This window comes from Convolutriloba macropyga, chromosome 11, assembly GCF_964194025.1.
Source record: "Convolutriloba macropyga chromosome 11, txConMacr16.3, whole genome shotgun sequence".
Taxonomy (NCBI): domain Eukaryota; kingdom Metazoa; phylum Xenacoelomorpha; order Acoela; family Convolutidae; genus Convolutriloba; species Convolutriloba macropyga.
In genome coordinates, this window is record NC_134478.1 from 56,699,806 (window position 1) to 56,722,216 (window position 22,411).

A 22,411-nucleotide genomic window follows, 5' to 3' on the forward strand; every position below is an offset into this window, starting at 1 on the left:
CATTTATCCAAAAAGTGATAACCACTATATTTTCTATGCATACATTTCATAAATCTTTCAATTAAATTGTTATGTAAATTATTATAATGATTCATTAGTTCATGTTCTGGATATCCACTACAAGTATCAATTTCAATATTACATTCTCTACATATTATCATCATTTTTAGTTTTAGAATTAATAACATTCTGGGTTGAATAAATAGATACAAGACTAATAGCTAACATATATATTATATTAAATGAGTCATTGAGATCAGTTTTGTCTTTATCAATCAAACCATAACCTATTGTCATCTTCTTTCCATTTCCTAATTTAATTTTTGCCTTATCTATATCTATTATACCTATACCATTAATATTAATATTAATATTTTTATCATAATAATTACCACATTTTTGATAGTAACTATTTCCAATTCCTAATACACTAATTAAACCAAATTTAGCAACATATCCACTATGTATCTCATTAAATATACTTTTTATATTCGTATATGGTTTGTAAAATTAAATGATTTATTTATTCCCTTAAAGTCTAAATATTCTTCAAAATAGAACATCAACTCAATTGGTTTAATATGTGTTGTTTCTAACATTCTATCTGTTAAATAAATACTTATTTTATTATATTCCTTTTTCTTAAACTCTGTATAATCAACCGCTAATTGTATTACAGTTTTTTATGTCATACTTATAATGTTTAAATCTATACAGATTAGAATCAATTTTAAACTGATAGTTTGCTAATTTTCTTGTACTCTTTCAAAGAATTGTTGTGAACTATTTAAAGTAATAGATATATCTGGGGTGTTATCTCTTGCTTTAGTATTTAAATCTGATACATTATGACCTACACATATTATATTAATATTGTGATGTTTACCTTTAGAATACAATGAGTCTATATCTGGTAATCCCAATGTTTTCTCCCATATCAACAAATATAATAAGAATATTAGCAAAGCTATCTAAATTGTCTAATAATTTTAAATCATCAATGCCATATACATTATATCCCTTCCACTCACTACCATCAATACAGAATACATTAACAGTATCATACAATCTAGAAAAATCTTTTATAAAATTTGTTTTACCAGAATTAGATGGACCATACATAATAAAGTTATGTTTTTAATTTCAAATGGTTTTGGTACAACATTCCTATATCCTTTGAATCTCTTCCTTAAATCAGAATAATTATCATAATTCCAATAAGCAATTTTAATAATAAATAGCAACATAATAATAAGCGGAAACATCAGCAACATTTTATCTTGGTGAAAAATTATTTATATTTAGTTATAGCTTCACTTCAATATTATATTTCTTTGCTTGTTCTAAGAATCTTTCTTTTGTAAGATGAACCTATATCTCTGGAGATTTATGAATAACCAACAATAGAAAAGTTTACACCTATAATGAGTGATGTTTTTATTTACTTTACACATTCTGCATACTAAATATTGATTGGGATTATTAAAGTGCACTTGCAAATGATCATGTCTGTCTCTATATTTTATAATCTTATTACATACAATAAATTGGAATGGTTTACTCTGAAAATCATCACAACTCCAACACCAAGCCTTATTTTTACATTTATCACATTTGGTACTAAACATTTTTACAGTAATGAAAAGGTATATAAATAATATTATTTCAAAATTTGGCATATAAAAATGAATCAGCAAGTTTATACCGGTTACATCCATTCCACGAGTGAACAGGTCCAATCTGGAAATGAGGAAGCTCAATCTCAAGGACAAGTCCAATCTGGAAGTGAGCGAGCTCAATCTCATGGACAAGTCCAATTTGGTGGTGGACAAGCTCAATCTAGTTCTACTAGCATGGCGGTCCAAATGTTAAAAAATGAAAACAAACCAAGGGAAGAAATCAAACCAGTAGATAAAGAAAGACAAAAGGTAGAATTAGACAAACCTTTAGAATCAAACAGAAAGTTTAATCAAATAAATGAAGAAATAAAACAGTCGCATGATAAACAGGTTACAAATTTAAAACAACGAGAAAAAGATATGCGTGAGTCATTGCGAAAGGTTGAAGCAAAATATTGTCCAGATTTAGATCAAACTAAAGATAGAGAATCATCTAAAGACTTAGATCAATCTAAAAATTCAGAATCAGATAGAGAATAATCTTCATCTGATGATTTTGTCTATGTCCAGAAGCCTAAAACAAATAAGTTTAAATGTGAAGCTTGCAATCAAGAGTTAACTCAAAAGAATTACTCAAAAATCAATCACTTAAACATAAAAAGAATGAGCGATTATATAATAGAAATAAAATTATTGAGAGTGCTAATGAGGATGGAATAAAAGTTACTAATGAAGATGTAGAACAATAGATAGATCCTGAACTAGAGGGAATAAAGTATTGTGATAGTTGTGATATGTATCTGGATAATAATACTGAACATGCTAAACATATGGACACATTAAAACATAGGAATAATGTAAGATTAGTTAATGGGGAAGTAATAAAGAATGGGAGTAAGTTCGAATGCATAGTATGTAAAACTACTTTGAATCAATATAGTGTGGATCAACATTTGAAAACAAAGATGCATCTGGATAATATTAATGGTAAAGATAAGGAAAAAGCAGAGGATAGTACTATGCAGATGATAAGTTAGAAGAAAACGAATTCACATTTAGACTAATGACTAGACAATATAATGGACCTTATGACTTGGATATCTTGAATAGTGAATTAGAGGCTAGAATGCAAGAAAAAGTGGTGAATCAATCTGGTTGGAGCATGCAAAGATTTGTTAACAGATCTATGTATATACATAGGTTTTATCCTTCTGGTGGTTGTACTCCTGGGTTACCATTCACGTCTAGATATATACTTAATATACAAAATACTGATAATAAATGTTTATTGTGGTGTTTAATTGCTTATCTACATCCTGCATCACGTGATACAAATAGAGTTAGTAAATATAATAAACCAGAGTATATTATTGAGATAAAATTGCCGAAGCTTTCACATCCATATGATTATTATCTTTTAAAGAAAACACAAGAAATAAATAAAGATAAATTATTATTTAATGTGTTTAATCTAAATAAAAATAAAACTATTAATCCTGTATTAATCAATCATAATGATCCTAAAGGATGTAATATATTATACTGGGATAATCATTACTTCCTATGTAAAGATGTATCATTCTTATTAGGAAAATCATCTAAACATAAATGTTATCCATTTCTAAAATGTTGTGTATCTTTTAGAACAGAAGATGCATTAAATTAACATTTGGATTTATGTAATACACAGAAACATGTGGGAAGAAGAACATTCCATTAATATGAATATCTGAAGTTTGATAACTTTCATTATAAAAACAGAGTACCATTTGCTATGTATTATGATTTTGAATGTATAATAAAAAACAAAAAACACATTCCTATTGCTTGTGGTTTATATATAAAAAATGACTATCCTGATATATTAGAAGATAAGTATGAAAATTATTCGAGTGAAGATATAGTTGATTGGTTTATAAGTAGAGTAAATTATTATAATAAACTATTCAAAGATAAATTTGAAATTAATATTCCACTTAATGAAGATACTATTACTCCACTTACTACTGAGTGTTTCTATTGTAGAGAGAACTTGGGTAATGACATTGTTAGAGATCATGATCATCTAAATGGTAAATTTAGAGGTTATGCTCACAATAAATGTAACCTCCAAGCTAAGAATACATTCGTAACAATATATGCATTTAATTCTACTAATTATGATAATCACTTATTTATAACTAAACTAGCAAAGAAGATTAGACTTAAAGTATTAACTAAAACTGATGAGATTTATTTTAGTAATGGTATGGGTTATGCAAAAGCATTAGATATGTTTAGGTTCTTCCATCCACTTAGCTTAGATGCTATAAGTGAAACATTGAGTGATAAAGAGTGTGTAACACTAATCAAACTTGGTTTAGAGAGACGTAAAGGTATATTCCCATATGAATGGTTTGATAGCAGAGATAAACTACATGAAACAACATTACCCTCTAAGGAAGCATTCTTTTCTAAGTCGAAACAAAGTGGTATTACAGATAAAAAATATGAGCAAGCAATAGATTGTTGGAATAATACTGGATGTGAGACAAAAAAGGATTATATGATGTTATATCTGAAAACAGATGTGTTATTATCGGTAGATGTATTTGAAAGGTTAAGAGATAAGTGTTTAGAATGTTATGAAATAGATCCTTGTTATACATAATTTACTCCTAGATTAACATGGTTACGTGGATTGAATTATATAATGTTAGAATTAAATATTATAAAGAAAATACAGTTAATATTTATGTTACAATACAACATGGTATTAGAGGTGGGTTAGCTTCAGTATTAGGTGATTGTCATGTAAATCGTAAAAATAAAGAAATGCATCCTGAGTATACTGGGAAAGAGAATTCTCTAAAATACTTAGAAATCAACTCATTATACGCTACTGCTATGGTTCAAGCTTTACCTACTGGTGAGATCAAATTATGTGATGGCAATGATTATACACAATCCAGCTCCACAAAAGGTTAGATCTACACAATTGATGTAAAGTATAATGATGAGTTGAAACAAAAGACAAAGAAATATCCATATTTTCCAGAAAAGACAAAAGCTAACATTGATCAGTTTACAGACTGTCAAAATGAAAATAAAAAGAAAGAATGCAAACCAAATGGGAAGTTAATGTTGAAGTTAACGGATAAAAATGATTATGTAATTGAGTTGTGAGTTGTTAGATTATATTTAGCTAGTGGTTTGAAGTTGGAAGATGTTACTATTAAGCAAAAGTTAGAGTATAGTAAGAGTGAGTGGTTAAAGCCTTATATTGAGTTTAATATTCAGAAAAAAAAAGAAGCTAAAGCTAAGGGTGATAAATTTGGAGATGTATTCTTTAAACTGATGAATAATGCCTTCTATGGAAAAACAATAGAAAATGTATACAATAGACAAGATGTAGAGTTAGTTAATGAAGTAGATAGATATATTAAATTAGTGGAAAATATTAGTTTTAAATATGCTGTAGAGTTTGATGATGATCTAATGACTGTACATAAAACAAGAGGTAATGTGAAGTTAGATATGTTTAATTATACTGGTTTCGTTATATTCGTCATTATATAATATCCATTCTTTCCAGAAAAGACAAAGGCTAACATTGATCAGTTTACAGACTATCAAAATGAAAATAAATAGAAAGAATACCAACCAAATGAGAAGTTAATGCTGAAGTTGACGGATAAAAACGATTAGGTAATTGACGGTGAGTTGTTAGATTGGTATTTAGCTAGTGGTTTGAAGTTGGAAGATATTACAATCAAGCAAAAGTTAAAGTATAGTAAGAGTGAGTGGTTAAAGCCTTATATTGAGTTTAATATTCAGAAAAGAAAAGAAGCTAAAGCTAAGGGTGATAAATTTGGAGATGTATTCTTTAAACTGATGAAAATGCTTTCTATGGAAAAACAATAGAAAATGTATACAAGAGACAAGATGTAGAGTTAGTTAATGAAGTAGATAGATGAATTAAATTAGTAGAAAATATTAGTTTTAAATATGCTGTAGAGTTTGATGATGATCTAGTGGCTGTACATAAAACAAGAGGTAATGTTAAGTTAGATAAGTTTATTTATATTGGTTTTGTTATATTAGAAAAAGCTAAACTATTTATGTATAAAGCTATATATGATTACTTTGAAAAAGAGTTAGATTGTAGTTATCATTATACAGATACTGATAGTATTTTTATAAACATAAATGTTCCTTTAGATAGTAATATAGAAACTGAAATGAATAAGATAAAAGATATCTTAAATAATAATGAGTTAGGTAAGATGAAGGATGAATTACCTAATGATACTATTATAGAAGCCTGCTTCCTTAAAGCTAAAGCATATTGTTATAATATAGTTAAAAGAGAAGATGAGAAAAAGTTAAATGGTATAACCAAAGCTCCTATTAAAAACCAAATTACTATTGAAGACTATAAAAACGCTGTATACGAAAATAAATATGTTACAAATTTTACTATTGATAGTAAAAAACACGATTTAGAAACAAAAGAACAATATAAAATAGCTATTGATCCATTTGATAATAAAGGTATTAAAAGTGGTAGTGGTGAGTTTAGATTTTAAAATTGATTTTTATATAAATATTAGCAAAATTACATTTATAAAAGATTTAAGATGGTTTTTTATTCAGGTTTCACTGAAAACCACTGATCACTGTGTTTCCACCGATATCAGTGTTTTTGACTGTATACCCATCACAGTGTGTCCCATATACAGTCTCATAGCAGGTATCATTCTTTTTAAGAACTGTGAATTTGGTTTTTTTTATCTCACTTAGTTTCATAGTAATTCATCAAAGTCGGGGGACGTTCATTGGAGTCAGTGAGGAAGGAACCCCAAACCTTCCGTTTGCTAAAGCAACTTAACTAGGCTCGATGATTTAACCACTACGCCAAGTGAGACAGAAAGTTTTAGTTTTAGATTGATTAAATATTTATTAGGGAACATATGAAAGTTTTTTTTTAATATTTCGTTCAATTTTTCTTCAAGTTTTTTTTTGTTCAAGTTATCCACGAAGTGGTCACACCAATTTTCGCAAGTTGGTTTTACGTGCTTGTTACACGGTCTCACTAGTTTTATACTAGTATCTTGGGACGTCCACTGGAGTCATTGGGGATCAGCGAAGCAGTTTCACTGATAGAACCCAAACTATCCGTCTGATAACAGTTAATTACCAGCTTAACTCGACACTAGTGGTTTGCACTAAGTGAGACAAGAAATGATAGATTTTCAATATAAAAGAAGTGAATATAGAGTAGTGGATATATAAAGGGAATAAGAGTAATGTGTATATTGGTACCGTATCGCGGCTCTATGCTGCGGAGGTACCCATATACACGTTACTTTCAGTGAAATTAAGTAGTTAAAATTTTAGAGATCTTCAAGGAAATTTGGCGAAAGAATAATTAGATGGTGCTAAAAAAACAGTTGCTAAAGAATCAGGCTAATAATATAACTGATTGGATTAAAAAAAGACATTTACCGCAGAAAATTTCTTGATCCCGTCCTCTAATAATCGGCTCCTCACTCTGAGTGTAAATCAAACGTATTATACGAAAAAACTTTTTGGTCACTTTTACGTATTATATTGATCACATATTTTCAGAGCAGCAACAAAAAAACATCAATGATAATGCAAAATATCAATAATAGTACAATACTAATAAAAAGATAATAATAATAACAATAATGAATAAAAATAGTACTAATAATAATAATATTAATAATAATAGTAATAATAATAATGATAATAATAATAATAATAATAATAATAATAATAATAAAACAGAAATGATAATGCAAAATCTAATGGTAAAAATTTTGTTGTGACTCGTTTGCCTAGCTGGTATTAGTGTACTGCAAAAAGGAGCCGTTTTGTGTATAATTTCAGAACATTTTTTTGTGGAAATGTGTCAATTGAACAAGCTCCAAATTTGAAAAAGCTTTTAATTTGTTTTAGCGTAAAAATTTTGTAAGTTACCAACCATTTGACGAATCGACGTTTAAAATTGTTTTCCAAAACCGGGAAAATGGGCTCTGTTCAACTGACACAACTTTCATGATGATATTTGCGAGATTGCCAATTTGTGTGGATTTTGCGATAAGGATTTGTTGAGCTTTGCTGGCAGTGATATTTATCTGACAAAAAACAATATTTAAAAATTTTCCAGAGCCGACTGTTGTCGTTTGTTCCGAATTTTTGTTTATTTTTTATCAGTTTTATTGGTTCCTACCTCTTCTGTCCCTGGAGCCATCATACATATATTTAACCTATGCGCGAGGGGAACCGGTGTGCTGACCAATTTGAAACCTCGAGATTTGAAAAGACATTATAATTGTTGTTGGGGCTTTATTGACGATAATTACACGGCTTGAGCAACTAGTTGAATTCGATGTAAAGAGGAACTGTAAAATTTTTGAATAAAATTTGGGTCAAGCTCTGTCCATTTTTATACCTATTTGGGTCCAGCACGGGCATTCCATAAGTTAATATCCAAACCGGGGGATCGAACTCCGACTTCCCGTAAAAAGTTGATTTATCTTATTTATTGACTACTCCTTTTTTCGTCAAAATTTCTGAGTTCCAAAAAATTTTTTTTACAAAAAGTACAACAATTAAAAGTAAGTTTTTTTGCCAGGCAATTGGGAAACCTATTTTGTTTCAATTTTTTAAACAGTTTTTAGACGATATTTGGTCTTCAAATGATTTAAACTTGGGTTTGACAAAGAAGTAGCATAAACTGTTATTCAGACTCTAGGGATATTCAACTGAAAACTCTGTTTCTCAGATTACGTGAGCTGAGACTTGAATTCCTCGTGAAAATCAACAGGCCTTCAGACAAATTTGCAGTATAAAAGTGAGATGAAGCCCTCCTTTCGGATCAAATAAAAAACAATCTGCAGTTTTTTCCTATTTTTTTTTTGTTTTTTGGTGATCTATTTAGTCTAGCTTTTAGGTTTTTTTTAAAAATATTTCACTAAGCGGGTATTTTGATAACTCACTAATTTCTTGTTCTGTACTGCAAAGTTGCTCGTAATATGTTTCTAGATACTGGTCAACTGCTTGTGTTGACTCCTATGAGATTAGCTGTTTCTTAATTTTTGAAGTTTTTGTTTTCTTTGTCAAAACCTACCTAATTTATTGCAGTGGATTTCATATTACATTTTTTAATGGGAAAATTGAGGAAATGACGTAAAGCTTCACCAGAATGTCGCATATTAGGTCTACATTTTCTTCACTCTATTTATAAATGTCTTTTTCTTCTATATTAATTTGCTGTCAAAAAATTTTTAAAGATAGAAATAAGATTTTTAAAAGTCAACTCTTCTCAATTCTCAAACTTATTTTTGTCCTACAATATTCACTTTCAAACATCAGTTTTAGTTTTTTAGTATTCTTTATTCACAGCCAGGACTTTCGGAGATACAATTTGTTCAAAATGTTCCTATAAATCACTAAGGGAAAAATCAAGATATGGCTTTTCTTGATTTTGTTGTCATGATGTCTACCGCTTTTGTATCATACTCTGAGTAATGTTCTATAGTTGTTATGAAACGTCAAATATCCAGGAACTCTACGAAGAACCAATGTCAATTTGTTTCACACTACCGGAATATATCAGCAAATAAATTAATGCTTTTTCCGGCTAGAATTGTTGGCGTTTTGTTCCAAAAGCAAATTGAAACTTTTAAAAAACAATGAAAACTTTATTTGTGTATCTCTCCAGGGGTAAAAATATTTCTGATTTTCCTTCTGTTTCCTAGGCAGTTCAAAACCCATTTGGAAATCTCTGATTCAGAGGAAATTGAGAGAAAACTGATTCTGAATTTTGCTCTGATTTAAAAAGACTTTAGAATTGATGCAGAAAATATTCTGAAATCGTTCTGAATCAGTACTGAAAATCGAAATTTCTCGGATGCCGTTCTGAATCAGTACTGATGTTTTCTGAGCGTTAGGTACGGGTACGTATAGCAGCTCTAGTGACAGGGGAGGAAAGAACCACAAAAACTGTTATAAGGTGATCTTTTTAAATACATATAAAAAACGTAGTTTTTTGTTTATTTTTTAACAGTTTTTGTGGTTCCTACCTCGTCTGTCCCAGAAGCCATCATATGTACATTACACCTATGCGCGAGGGGAATCGGTGTGCGGACCAAGTTGAAACCGCGAGATTTGAAAGGACATTATAATTGCTGTTGGGGTTTTATTGACGATAATTACACGGTTGAGCAACTAGTTGAATTCGAGGTAAAGAGAAACTGTAAAATTTGGGTTGAGCTCAGTCAATTCTTATACCCATTTGGGTCCAGCACGGGCTTTTCATAAATTAATATCTAAACGGGGGGATCGAACTCCAGCTTCCCGTGAAAAGTTGATTTATTTTATCCACTGACTACTCCTTTTTCGACAAAATTTCTGAGTTTCAAAAATTTTTATTAATGGTAAGTTTTGTTGCCAGGCAATTGGATAAGCTATTTTGTTTCAATTTTTTAAACAATTTTTAGACGATATTTGGTCTTCAAATGTTTTAAACTTGGATTTGATAAAGAAGTAGAATAAACTGTTATTAAGAATCTAGGGACATGCAACTGAAAACTCTGTTTCTCAGATTACTTGAGTTGGGACTTGAATTCCTCGTGAATATCAACAGTCCCTCAGACAAATTTTCAGTATAAAAATGAGATGAAGCCCTCCTTTCGGATCAAATAAAAAACAATCTGCAGTTTTTTCTGATTTTTGTTTTTTGGTGATCTATTTAATCTAGATTTTAGGTATTTTTTATTATTTCACTAAGCGGGTATTTTGATGACTCACACATTTCCTGTTCTGTTTTGCGAAGTTGCTCGTAATATGTTTCTAGATACTGGTCAACTGCTTGTGTTGACTCCTATGAGATTAGCTGTTTCTTAATTTTAGAAGTTGTTGTTTTCTTTGTCAAAACCAACTCAATTTATTGTAGTGGATTTCATATTACATTTTTATAATGAGAAAATTGCGGGAATGACTTGAAGCTTCATCAGAATGTCGCATATTAGGTCTACAATTTCTTCACTCAATTTATAAATGTCTTTTTCTTCTATATTAAATTGCTGTCAAAAATTTTTTAAATATAAAAATGAGATTTCTAAAAGTCAACTCTTTGTATTCTCAAACTTATCTTTGTCGTTCAAAATTTACTTTCCAACATCAGTTTTAGTTTTTTTAGTATTCTTTATTCACAGTCAGGATTTTTTGGAGATATAATTTGTTCAAAGTGCTCCTATAAAGCTTCAAAGTTGTTCCAAAAGCTAATTAAAACATTTAAAAAGTTATTGAAAACTTTACTTTTGTCTCCCTGCAGGGTTGAAAATTTATCTAAGTTTCCTTCTGATTCACAGGCAGTTCAGAAACGCATTCTGAAATTTCCTTTGATTTAGAGGAAGTTCAGAGACCACTGATTCTGATTATTTCTCTGATTCAGAAAGATTTTAGAATTAATGCAGAAATTATTCCGAAATCGTTCTGAATCAGTACTGATATCTTCTGAGCGTTAGGTACGGGTATATATAGCAGCTCCAAGGACAGGGGAGGAAAGAACAACGAAAACTGTTGTAAAGTGATCTTTTTAATTACATATAAAAAACTCAGTATTTTTGTTCCTTTTTAACAGTTTTTGTGGTTCCTACCGCGTCTGTCCCTGGAGACATTATAGATATATTACTCCTATGATCGAGGGGTAACTGGTGTGCGGACCAACTTGAAATCTGGAGATTTGAAAAGACAGTGTAATTGTTGTTGGGCTTTTTTAGACGATAATTAAATGGTTGAGCAACTAGTTGAATTCGAGCTAAAGACGAACTTTAAAATTTTGGGTAAAAATTTGGGTCAAGCTCAGTCCAGTTTTCATTTCTATTGGGGTCCTGCATGGGCAATTCATAAATTAACATCTAAACCTGGGGGATCGAACTCTATCAAGAAAACTAGTTTTTTTTCAATCAAAAATCTCTTCTGAACTATTGTATTAATTGAAAAACTGAATGTACACCTTGAGCCGATCAGAGACTGAGAACAATCTTTTCTCTTTTACATAGCGCTTGCACGGCTGACTTCAATCAGTCTATTAGATAATTGCACATGTGTATACCATTGACTCCAATGTTATATTATAGTACCACCGTAATATTTGAAGTTTATCTTCAGTGTTTTATAGAGACGGCTAGTCTTAGAGATATAGGTAAGACTGCTTCGCGCGCAGAAATAAGTAGCCATAATTCGTTATACTTTAAGGCTGTAAAAATCGCCCAACTAGGGTCTGCCTTACTATTTTTTAATAATATTATACAGTTATTTTCTTCCATAAAAATTCTTGAAAGTTTGAACGATCATACTCGTTGATCACGCCATATAACCATGGTGCTTTCAAAGGTCACAAAACTTTTGGGCATATATGACAAAAATGCCGAAATATGCCCAAAAAATGTAAAGTAAAATCCGGTGAAATAAAATTTGGAGCAATTTATTCAAAGTAAACTGATGATCTTTTGTCTGTTCCTCTTAGCACTTTCCTGTTCAGAAAATCAAAGTTTAATTAACAAGAATAGGACAAACAATGATTTCTAATTTTATATCGATTTGTATTTTGAACCCTTATCACTACAATTATAGCCAACTAGCAGGATTATTACTATAACAGCCCAAAGAGAAGAATAAAGTTGACCAAAGTACAACAAATTTGAGACAGTTAGTTTCTCGTAATCGATCAATATACCGATCTTATCAAAAACAAATAATAGAACCTTTAACTCCCTCCCAATCAAACGATTCGGATATTTACAGGTTGGCTAAGTTTATCGAAATAACTGCTAGTTGAAATCAATACTTGCGTAAGTTGTATTAAATTATAGTTATCCGCTAGTAAAATAAAAGAAGCTTTACAAATAGGTATGGCACCATATTCTCTTTTCAATGAAAACATGAAAACCATATGAGCTCCGTTGTTTGATAATCAATTATTTCTCCTTCATGCCAATTTTTAAAAGAGTTTAAAAGATATAATTAGATACTCTTTTCAATGAAAACCTTTGTTTTTTTTTCATATTTTGATGTTCAAATTTTTCAAGCTACTTCAACATCTTATATTGGGCTTTAACAATAGTTGCAGCTATTTCAATTTTCCAAACCGAATCTGATTATAAACCGACAAGTTTTCATTTTAATTAATTTTCCTCAAACATTTCACACCCGTATTGTTATCAAGTTTAGCCTTCACTGTTTTACCTGGCAACGAGTGATTTTAAAATTTGCAAGGTATCAATCTTCGCGACAATTATAGGTTCTAGATTATAATAAAGTAGTGATCAAATGATTACATATTAAACAAGTTTTACAACTAAAAAATTTTATCGACCCATGGCAACAATTTCAGCGAATTGAATAAAAGTTGTGAAATCGTGAAAAAAAGTTGTCTGCAAACAAAATGATTGTATAATCAATTGTTTTTAGGCTCTCAAATCCAAGAAATATGGTTCAGATTAATATCTGGTTTGTTCCAAGATCGAGATCAACAGCCTTGACCAAATGTTTGTCAAATATTCCGGATTCCAAAGTGTTCTTCGAGAACCTCTTGTGGGCGTACTACTTGGGCGACGAAGATAGGTAAACAAATTTTGGATCCTCAGTCACTTAAAAAACTCTTCAAAAAAACTGACTAAAAAAAGTATTTTAAGAACTAAGTGCTTGGAAAACTACCAGTTTTTATAGCTAAAATCTTCATTCGCTTTAGTCCATAAAACAGTGTTTTGCAATTGCTTAAAAATTTGCTCAATCTTTACATTTCAAAAAATCTTGATTGATTGTTTTAAGTTGAAGTCCCATCTCAAACTGAGCTCTGATCAGATCAAATTCTGTCGCTCACATAGGCATCTTGCGCTCGAATTAAATAGTCAGCAGAATAGCGCACAAAAGTTGTTAAAATGGTCTGGACAAAATTTGATAAAAGGTTATTTTGGTCCGTTATAGTCCCAGCACAAGTAAACTTGAGCGCACAGTGGTCTGATTGGAGAAAAATTTGAGCGCATAAAAGTCTGATCAGAAGCAGTTTCAAACGAACCAAATTTTAATTATGTGTAGTTTTAAACGCACGAATATCTGATCAGAAACAGTTTCAAACGAACCAAATTTTAATTATGTGTAGTTTTAAACGCACGAATATCTGATCAGAAGCAGTTTCAAACGAACCAAATTTTAATTATGTGTAGTTTTAAACGCACGAATATCTGATCAGAAACAGTTTCAATCGCATGAAACCTCAGGTTGAGGTCCCAGACGGAATTAAGTATATTCGAAAACCCGAACATGCACGCACAAAAGTCTGGAAATGAACGCACGAAAGTCTGTGGAACGCACTAAAGTCTGTACTTGATCGCACAAACGCACGAAAATCTGGCGAAAGTCTTTCCGTCTCGGACGATCATTTTCTGTCTGAGACGGTCTGGACATACCAGTTTCCCAGTTTCCGTCTTGCACTTCAACCACCTAGAACTCTTATCACAAGCTCGTTCAAACGAACAAAAGTCCTATCAGAAATTACTACAGATATTCAATTTTTTGTATTCTCCTATGCAGATAAAATCACACTATAATATTTGACAAAAAAAGAAAAGAACAGGAACTTTCTATTATTGAATCGAATAACTTCCAACTTATTATATCACTGAAACTCTATATATGAACCAAAAATTCAATTAGCTCGGGCGAAAATTGTTCATCAAAAGCATATATTTTACAGGTACTTAATGGCTTGCACTTTAAATAAACTTTTTGGGCAAGTCTGGATAGAAAATTTAAATAATTGACGATTAAGTTTTAGTGAGTTGAAATAGTATTGACTGTTATTGTCTTTATTGATTTAATAACTTATCTTTGATTGTAAAAGATTGTTCAGATTGTAAAATACTCATTGAATAATTGAATTGAGCTTCAGATTCTAAAATATTCCTAAGCAGTTAAAGTCGAGTTGAAGTCTTTTTCTTGAGTCGAGCACGGTATTTTTATTCAACATTCTGGTCAAACATGCTTCTTTCCTGTGTCAAAATTTATTTTCTGGGAATCTTTTTGTTGTGTGGTTGTATGCAGTAGCCTATATATGGCGTAGTAGCGTAGTTCCATTTTGGCATAGTACCCAGGTTTTGGTCCAGACCCAAATTGAGCTATGATCAGACCCAATCGAGCGCACACCCCTGTGTTCCCAGACCGAAATTACAGGGTCTGGAAAGCGGTTCGAGCGCACAATAGTCTGGACCATGGTCTGATTTCGGTCTGATCAGAGGTTAATTCGGTCTGGACAGTCTGATCATAGTCTTTTTAGTCTGGACCATGGTCTGGGTTTGGTCTGATCAGAGATCAATTCGGTCTGGAAAGTCTGATCATAGTCTTTTTAGTCTGGACCATGGTCTGGGTTCGGTCTGATCAGAGGCCGTTTCGAGCGCACTTGAGTCTGATCAGAGGCCGTTTCAAGCGCACTTGAGTCTGATCAATTTACTATTTTTTGGTGCATTATTTTTTCATTTTTTTCTTGTTTTTTTATTGAGGGATGTTGGCTCTAACAAGAGGCAACAATAAAGCAGTGTTCCGATCAGAGACTCATCAAAAGTTCGATGACTCTGATCAAAAACGAGGAGTCCAGCTGATAGCAAAGGCCGGTCCCCTCAAGAAGAAATTTTGATTAACTGAAGACCACAACGTTTCTTGTGGAAAGCTTTCTAAGTTCATCCATTGAGTCAGAAATATAAACTAAGGGGAATAGTAAATAATTTTTTTCCTCAACAGTTCGGTTTCGTTTTCATTAGCAATATTTTCAGAACTGGCTTTTCCTTAGATGTTTCTAATACTGCAAACACCAGTTTTTATGAAATGAATATATTATAGCAAATTTAAGAGATTTGTTCATAATTAAAATCTTACTCTGATCAGACTATTTTGAGCGCACTTGAGTCTGATCATAGTCTGATTAAGGTCTGGACCATGGTCTGAAGATGGTCCGATCAGGGTCTGTTTATAGTCTGGACAATGGTCTGAGTTTGGGTCTGATCATAAGCGCACTATGGTCTGGACAAAGGTCTGGTTTTGGTCTAAAAAGTGGTCACTTTGGTCTGGAAAGTCTGATCATAGTCTGTTTATAGTCTGGACAATGGTCTGAATTTGAGTCTGATCATAAGCGCACCATAGTCTGGACAAAAGTCTGGGTTCGGTCTGATCAGAGGACATTTTGATCTGGAAAGTCTGATCAGAGATCATTTTGGTATGGAAGGTCTGATCAGAGGTAATTTCGGTCTGGAAAGTCTGATCAGAGGTCATTTCACTCTGGATAGTCTGATCATAGCTCAATTTGGGTCTGGACCAAAACCTGGGTAGCCTAGTTACAACAAAGTGACTCGGTAATGTGCAATTGCACATAAGGTTTCGACCCACTCATCCACAATTTTGGCATGATTGTCAACCAAATGAGGAACATAGAAAAACCCAGAAATTCAAGCACTGTTTTTAAAAAAAATATTGGTGTATGAACGAAGAGATAGCCTCCAAAGCAAATAACTCAGTGGTGGAGTAAAGTAAAAATGGTGCATTAGATTGATGATATGCGCAAGTATTAGGAGAGCAAGTCAAGATGAACAGCAAAATCAAACAACAACAAAATAAATTAATTACATCAAAAAGTTCATGTCCGTTTTAAAAAACAAAAGTTAATAACAAAGTCAAAATAAAGCGTAAGATCAAACTGATAATAAACAAAACTAATTGTAATTCACCAGACAATATATGGGAGTAGTCAATAAAAAGTCTGGGTAACAATTAGACAATTAAGAACAAAAACAGTGAAATTGTAAAATTCGATTTTTTTTTAAAACAATTAATTTCAAAGTAATGAAAATCATCAGGTATCAACTAAAATATCCCCGAAGTGTACAATTATCAATGCTTCTATAGAAAGATTAACAAACTGCCTGTATTCAATTTTTAATGCGGTTACAAAAAGAACAACAGATAGACAGCAAACAAATAATCATCAAAAACTTGGCAGAAAACGCTTTCGAAACCGTAAAGCCAAATTATGGCCGTCAAAATATGTTCGACTGCACTTTCTGCATGCACCTATAATATATTATTCAGCCTTTTATTACTGAAGCTAGGTAACAAGTAGATAAAAATGAAAAAAAACAAAATTAAGTAACAATCTAATTTTTTTCGAAGACTTGAGTGTCATTAATTACAGAATGAAATATTTAAATAGGTTCGTTTATTCTTCCAGAGCAAGTCTTTAGAAATTGAAATTATTCAGAATATGTCTTACGTCTACAAAAATAACGTCAAACATGACAAAAATCAAAAATTAATTTACTTTTTTCCGTGTCGAAGCCAGTAAAGTCAACGAATTCTTTAAAAACATTAGATTGTGTGGCACTAATTCCTCTTGAAACATTCTTTTGACAACAATAATTTCATATTTGGCTTGTAATTAACGAGACTAGATAACAAACAGACAATACTCGAGAAAATTGCGAAAATACAATGTGTTTTTTTTTTAATTTGTAAAACAATTGTTTTCAGAGTCTTGAAAGCCATCAGCTATCTTCTAATATCAGAACATCGGATTATTTAATCGTCCACGAAAAGCCAATGAAACCGGGTCATTGTACTGGAATTTTCAAACAACTAAACAGACAAAGTAAAAAGGACAGTTAAAGAAAAAATTCAAAAAATGTAAAAAAAAATTCTTCGAGAAAGTAGTGTCGAAGCACTTAAAATCATTATATATATATATATATATATATATATATATATATATTCAAGGATTTTAAAATTATCAATCGTGTTTTATTTTTAAGCCCAATAATGCGATATACGAACTGTCAATAATGTGATAATGAGACAAAACTAGAAAAGGCCAAAAAATAGGCAAATGCCTAAAATTCAAAAAAAAAATGAATGTGAAATCTATTAATATCAAAGCCAAAAAACCATAACTTAAGGCGTAGAACCGCAACAAAGATTGATTTTGATTTGAATAAAAAGAAGAAGCATTCTTTCATTGCTGATAATAAGCTACAAGTTGACCAAATTGAGAGAAAAATAGAGGCAAAGTTCAATAAGTCATTATTTTTTTAAAAATCAAATAATTTCAAAAGTCAAAATGACCATAAGTTTCCAAATAATCAACTAGATAAAACAATGTGGAGTTAGTTAGGAATCCAATTGGACCTATCATTAGTAAGTTTTGGTTTGAAATGTTCTGTTATTTAGTTAATGTAGAAAAGATCGATTTTTTAATAAAAAAGACCGACTGATTACAACCCCAAATAATTTTGGATTATACAAGTCCAAGACTGATTCAAAACTAGCCCTGTTAACGTTGTTTGTCCATTAGGAACTGTTATTTATTCAAATGTAATAACTATTGATATTTGTTAGTTAAAAACTCAAAAACAGATGCTGAGTTTTTGATAATCAACGAATAAATTCAACAAAAAACGGCAAATTTTTAATTACATAGCACTCTCAACGGAACTTGAAGAAGGAAAAGCCCCAATTTGAGTCTTAAAAGATTAATATAGTGGTTTTTGCTTCTCTACTTCCTGTAAATTTAATCAAACTGGACTAAAGAGACTTATTTCGTGCTGTTATTGATGAAAAACTCTTAATTTTGAAAAATTTAGCCAGAATTTTTGGCAAAATAATTAAAATAATTTAAAAAAAATAGCCTGCAATAAAATTTTTTGTCTTTATAAACAAAATTCAACAACACTTTCTAAAAAAAATTTTAAAAAAAAGCTTTAGCAAAATTGGCGAAAATTTCGGAAAATGTGAAAAAAAAAAATCTTACCGGAATTCACACTATTTTCTCAAAATTTAAACCTCGATAACTCACTGTAAAAAACGAAAATTACAAAAAAAAACTTTTTAATTCCATATTCTACGCTGGACAAGCTGACTAATGATACCAGTCTCAACTCTCTACGATTAATATATCGATCGGCCAAAATTGACTGAACAAAAAAAAACCCATTTGAGTATATAGTTCCTTCCCCGTCAAGAGGGGTCGGAACAACAAGGAGTATAACTGAGAAAACAACTGGAACGTTGTCAAAAGACTTTAAAAACCGAAGCAATAGGACAATTTTTTTGTGGCAAATAAGTTATGCTGTGACTCTGTTCTGTCGAATGGAACCAACGAGCATATTTCTTCTGATAGACTTTTCATTAGCAATGAGTTTAGAGTGTCATTTTTTGGTTATGAATGCGATATTTTCAGGTTGTTGTTATTTATATTAGCACAGCTTTTTATCAATAAAACATTTGAAATTTTGCCACATTCAATGATAACGTTATATGCAATAGCCCGAATTTCAAAGAGCACATAAAAATTTTCGGCCCATTGTAAGAAATTATGGACCTGGTAAAAGCTCAAAATTACGTTTGAGTCGAGCAGAAGTCAGAAAAATCACCAAAGTCATTGTATATTTTTTTATATAGGCTGTTTGCGTTTCATATAGTCTCTTCATTTAAGTCTAGCATAGCTCTAATTTATACCCTCAAATTTGGCGGATTTTTGACCGATAAGCAAAAAATTCATTGGTTGGACGAACTAGTGATATTTTGACCAATCAGATTTTTCTACCTATCGGAATTAAGCTCTCGGCTAAGCTCCTCAATTTTCCTTGTGGCTAAACCACTGTCAATCAACATTCCTAGCACCAAAATTACTATTTGTTATTTTTCAATTTTAGCATGTACACAGATACTCCAGAGCAACTAGGAGCACTTTTGGAAGTCCCAGTGGTCCCCGGGTACAATAAAAGCTCCGCCATCAAACAATGGAGAGAGGACACTTCAAAAGTAAAGATTCTCAAAGACTTCATCTTCGCTTTCAACGGCAGATATGAAGAAGTGATAGAAAAGGATTCCGTCAATATTTTCCTAGTTCGCGACCCTGAGTTTGTCTACACTAGTTTCCTGCCCACCTCGAAAGTTTACTTTTATGGCATGGCAAAGACACTCCACAAAGACATCGGGCATTTCTTTCAAACTATCTTGGACGGAATCGAAGCTGTGACTAAGATTTGCGACAATCCACCGATGATCATCGACAGTAAGAAATAGCATTATTATTCAATCATATTGTTTTAATGCTGATTTAGAGATCGAGATTTTCAAACATGAAAATGTCGGTTTTCAGCGGTTTTGCTCAAAAAATGTTAATATAAAACTTTGTGGTTTCAATCAAAGAGCATTTATGATGTCAGGTCTTAAGATTAAAGCCAGCAATTAAAGCGACCAAAAACAACTGTCACAAGTTTGCGACAAAATAGACAAAAAGGCTCATAATTTAAACACCTACGATTTCGACAACAAAGCAATCAAAAACGTCAGTTCTTACAATTTATTTCGACAAAAACAATGAAAAATTGTCAAAATCAACAATTTCTCACATTTTCATTTCATCTTCCGTCGCCATCCTCAACCAGAGAGGCAACAAATAAAATCAGAAGAAATGAGTGATGCAGAAACTTGATAAGCTTTAAGAAGAATCCGATCAGCCAATTTTGAACCAAAAAGATCAATTTTTGTATTTTATTGCTACCCCGGGTCAATTATTATCTACAGAATCCGGCAAGATAACAATGAATCTTAAAATATAGCCATTTCTTCTGCCAGAATCTCACAAGGTAGCCATTTTTGTCGGTCAGACTCTAACAAGATAGCCATTTTTGCAAAAACAATTTTCAAACAAAAAATCACCCTAAATCCTCTCCTTAAATCTTAAATTAAAAACAAACAAATCTCACAATATTTGAGTATACACATATTCTGGGTATCAACAAAAGAAATAAAAAGAACATCAAAGAAATATTACTCTAAGGCATTAGAAAAGGAGTACGTGCTCTTTAACTGGCGGGAGCATAACGTACTGGGGGCACAAACGTAAAATATCTTTTATGTTTAAAATGATTAACTTCAAGTTTTAAGAACAAACAACAAACTCTTTTCCCTTTCATACTACAAAAGAACCCAGAAGTTGTAAAATTGTTATTTATGCCAGCTTTGAGTTTTCATACCTATGGTTTCAATACATATCTCTAAATAGTTACAACGTCATAAATTTACGAACCAAAGGAAAGGAGTTGAGTTTCTGTTTGATCAATTTTCAGCTGCAAAATGAACCAATTTTAAACTCAAAATAGTGTTCAGCTTTCATTTTCCACCTAGCAACAGTTTTTTTCTACCTCAACGGGAATTCTGCAAAAAATACAGAATAAAAAAAGGTATAGGAGATCAAGCAGACGAGTTATTAGGAGAGCTGATAGTTAATCATAAATTTTCATTTCAAAAAAGGTTGATTGGGGAATTTTACCTAGTTTACCTGGGAATTTTACTTGTCAATAACGTTGTAAAAAGATAGCGACCAAGGTTTTTTCTAAGCATAACCGCTAAGAACTTATATATTTTGAACATTTTTACTGTTTATTTTTATCACAAAGAAATGAGCAACATAATTAAAAGAAAACAATATTTCCAGAGTTTTTTCCTTTTTTTTCAATGACACTGTCACCTTTTTGAAATTTTTTAGCGATGGTTTCGTTGCAAGATCAGCATTTTTCTAGCAGATCTTGCGAGATAACCGTTCTTCTACCTGAATCTTGCAAGATTCTGGCATAACCTTGCAATATAACCACTTGGTCTCGACTAGGGTACAAAACCGTAATTCTTCATAATCGTGCAAAAGTTGCGGGCATTTTTTATATGTCTGAGCATTTTTTTCCGTCTTATGTTTGAATATTAGCGCTGTAAGCGTTGGCGTATGTTGCTTGCACTTTGCTCAGATGCGTCAAAATCTCAGATTTCATAAATGCTAATCTTTTATCAGGCAAAAATTGCTACTAAATATCAAAGTCTAATTAAATTATTAAGCAACCTTAGATGCGTGAAATACGTTTTTGCAAAACTGAAATTTGTCTTTTCAACCCTAAATTAGCTCGACTATTCAATTATTTCCGTGGTTTATATCACTTAGTCCGTAATATTTTCAGGCCTTTTTTTTAGTTTTTTGATTTTATTCTTCGTTAGACCATAGCCTTCAAATCAAATTTGTATTTTATTTGCTTTTTTTCTATTCCAGGTGCTCAGCTGGCCACTAAAGAGAGCTCCATAAAAGTAGTGAAAGCTATATGCGAAAAAGCGGGCATTGAGTTCACCGAGTCTCTTCTCACCTGGAAAGCAACCGATGATGTTCTGGACCCCAACTGGGTCGTTCCGGGTCCATCCGCAAATGCTAATATGACTCAGGGTTTCTATGCGCGGGCCAACACTTCAACTGGCTTTGAGGATTCGAAGGAGAGGTTTGTGGATATGGAAAAAATGGCCGAGGAGGATGCCCAAATGGCGGAAGATATCAAAGCTTGCAAGCTCATTTTTCAAAAGATTATTAGCCTGCCATATACTCTCAAATTGTGATGAATGATTTGATTAATTTCGTGATTAAAATTGATTGCTTTAAGGTTGATAAATAATCACAGATAACTAATTAAATTTCTAGGCATTAAGACTATTGTTGACTATCAGATAGTTCAAAGTTAATAGTAAAAATAAAATTATGTTCCACTAGCGCGCTGCAGTGTGTGCAAAAAACGTCATGGTAAGAGCGGATAGAGGTGGCGGGGGGTCTGAGGGGGTTCGATTGTTTTTTTTTTTGTTTTCGAATTTCCGACTGCTCTTGTCATGATTTAAGCTGCTCTTTTATTTTAATGGTGACT

General features: G+C 31.6%; 3 protein-coding genes across 4 annotated transcripts in view; all 3 read left to right on the forward strand.

Annotated features, from left to right (window-relative positions):
• Window positions 1-22,411, forward strand: part of LOC142349475 (uncharacterized) — a 477,119-nt gene that overhangs the window by 337,155 nt on the left and 117,553 nt on the right. The gene's annotated exons all lie outside the window — the stretch shown is intronic.
• LOC142349478 (uncharacterized) overlaps window positions 1-22,411 on the forward strand; it is a 254,211-nt gene that overhangs the window by 191,811 nt on the left and 39,989 nt on the right. The window lies entirely within an intron of this gene.
• On the forward strand, window positions 12,434-22,188 carry LOC142349512 (uncharacterized). Of its 2 annotated transcripts, none has more exons than XM_075401118.1 (4): window positions 12,434-12,487; window positions 13,107-13,259; window positions 19,388-19,749; window positions 21,778-22,188. In XM_075401118.1, exons 2-4 carry the CDS (start codon window positions 13,126-13,128, stop codon window positions 22,110-22,112), a joined length of 831 nt encoding a protein of 276 aa, XP_075257233.1. In that variant the 5' UTR covers window positions 12,434-12,487; window positions 13,107-13,125; the 3' UTR covers window positions 22,113-22,188. The 2 variants fall into 2 exon arrangements, with proteins under 2 accessions (XP_075257233.1, XP_075257232.1); XM_075401117.1 differs by lacking the exon at window positions 12,434-12,487 and adding an exon at window positions 12,490-12,545.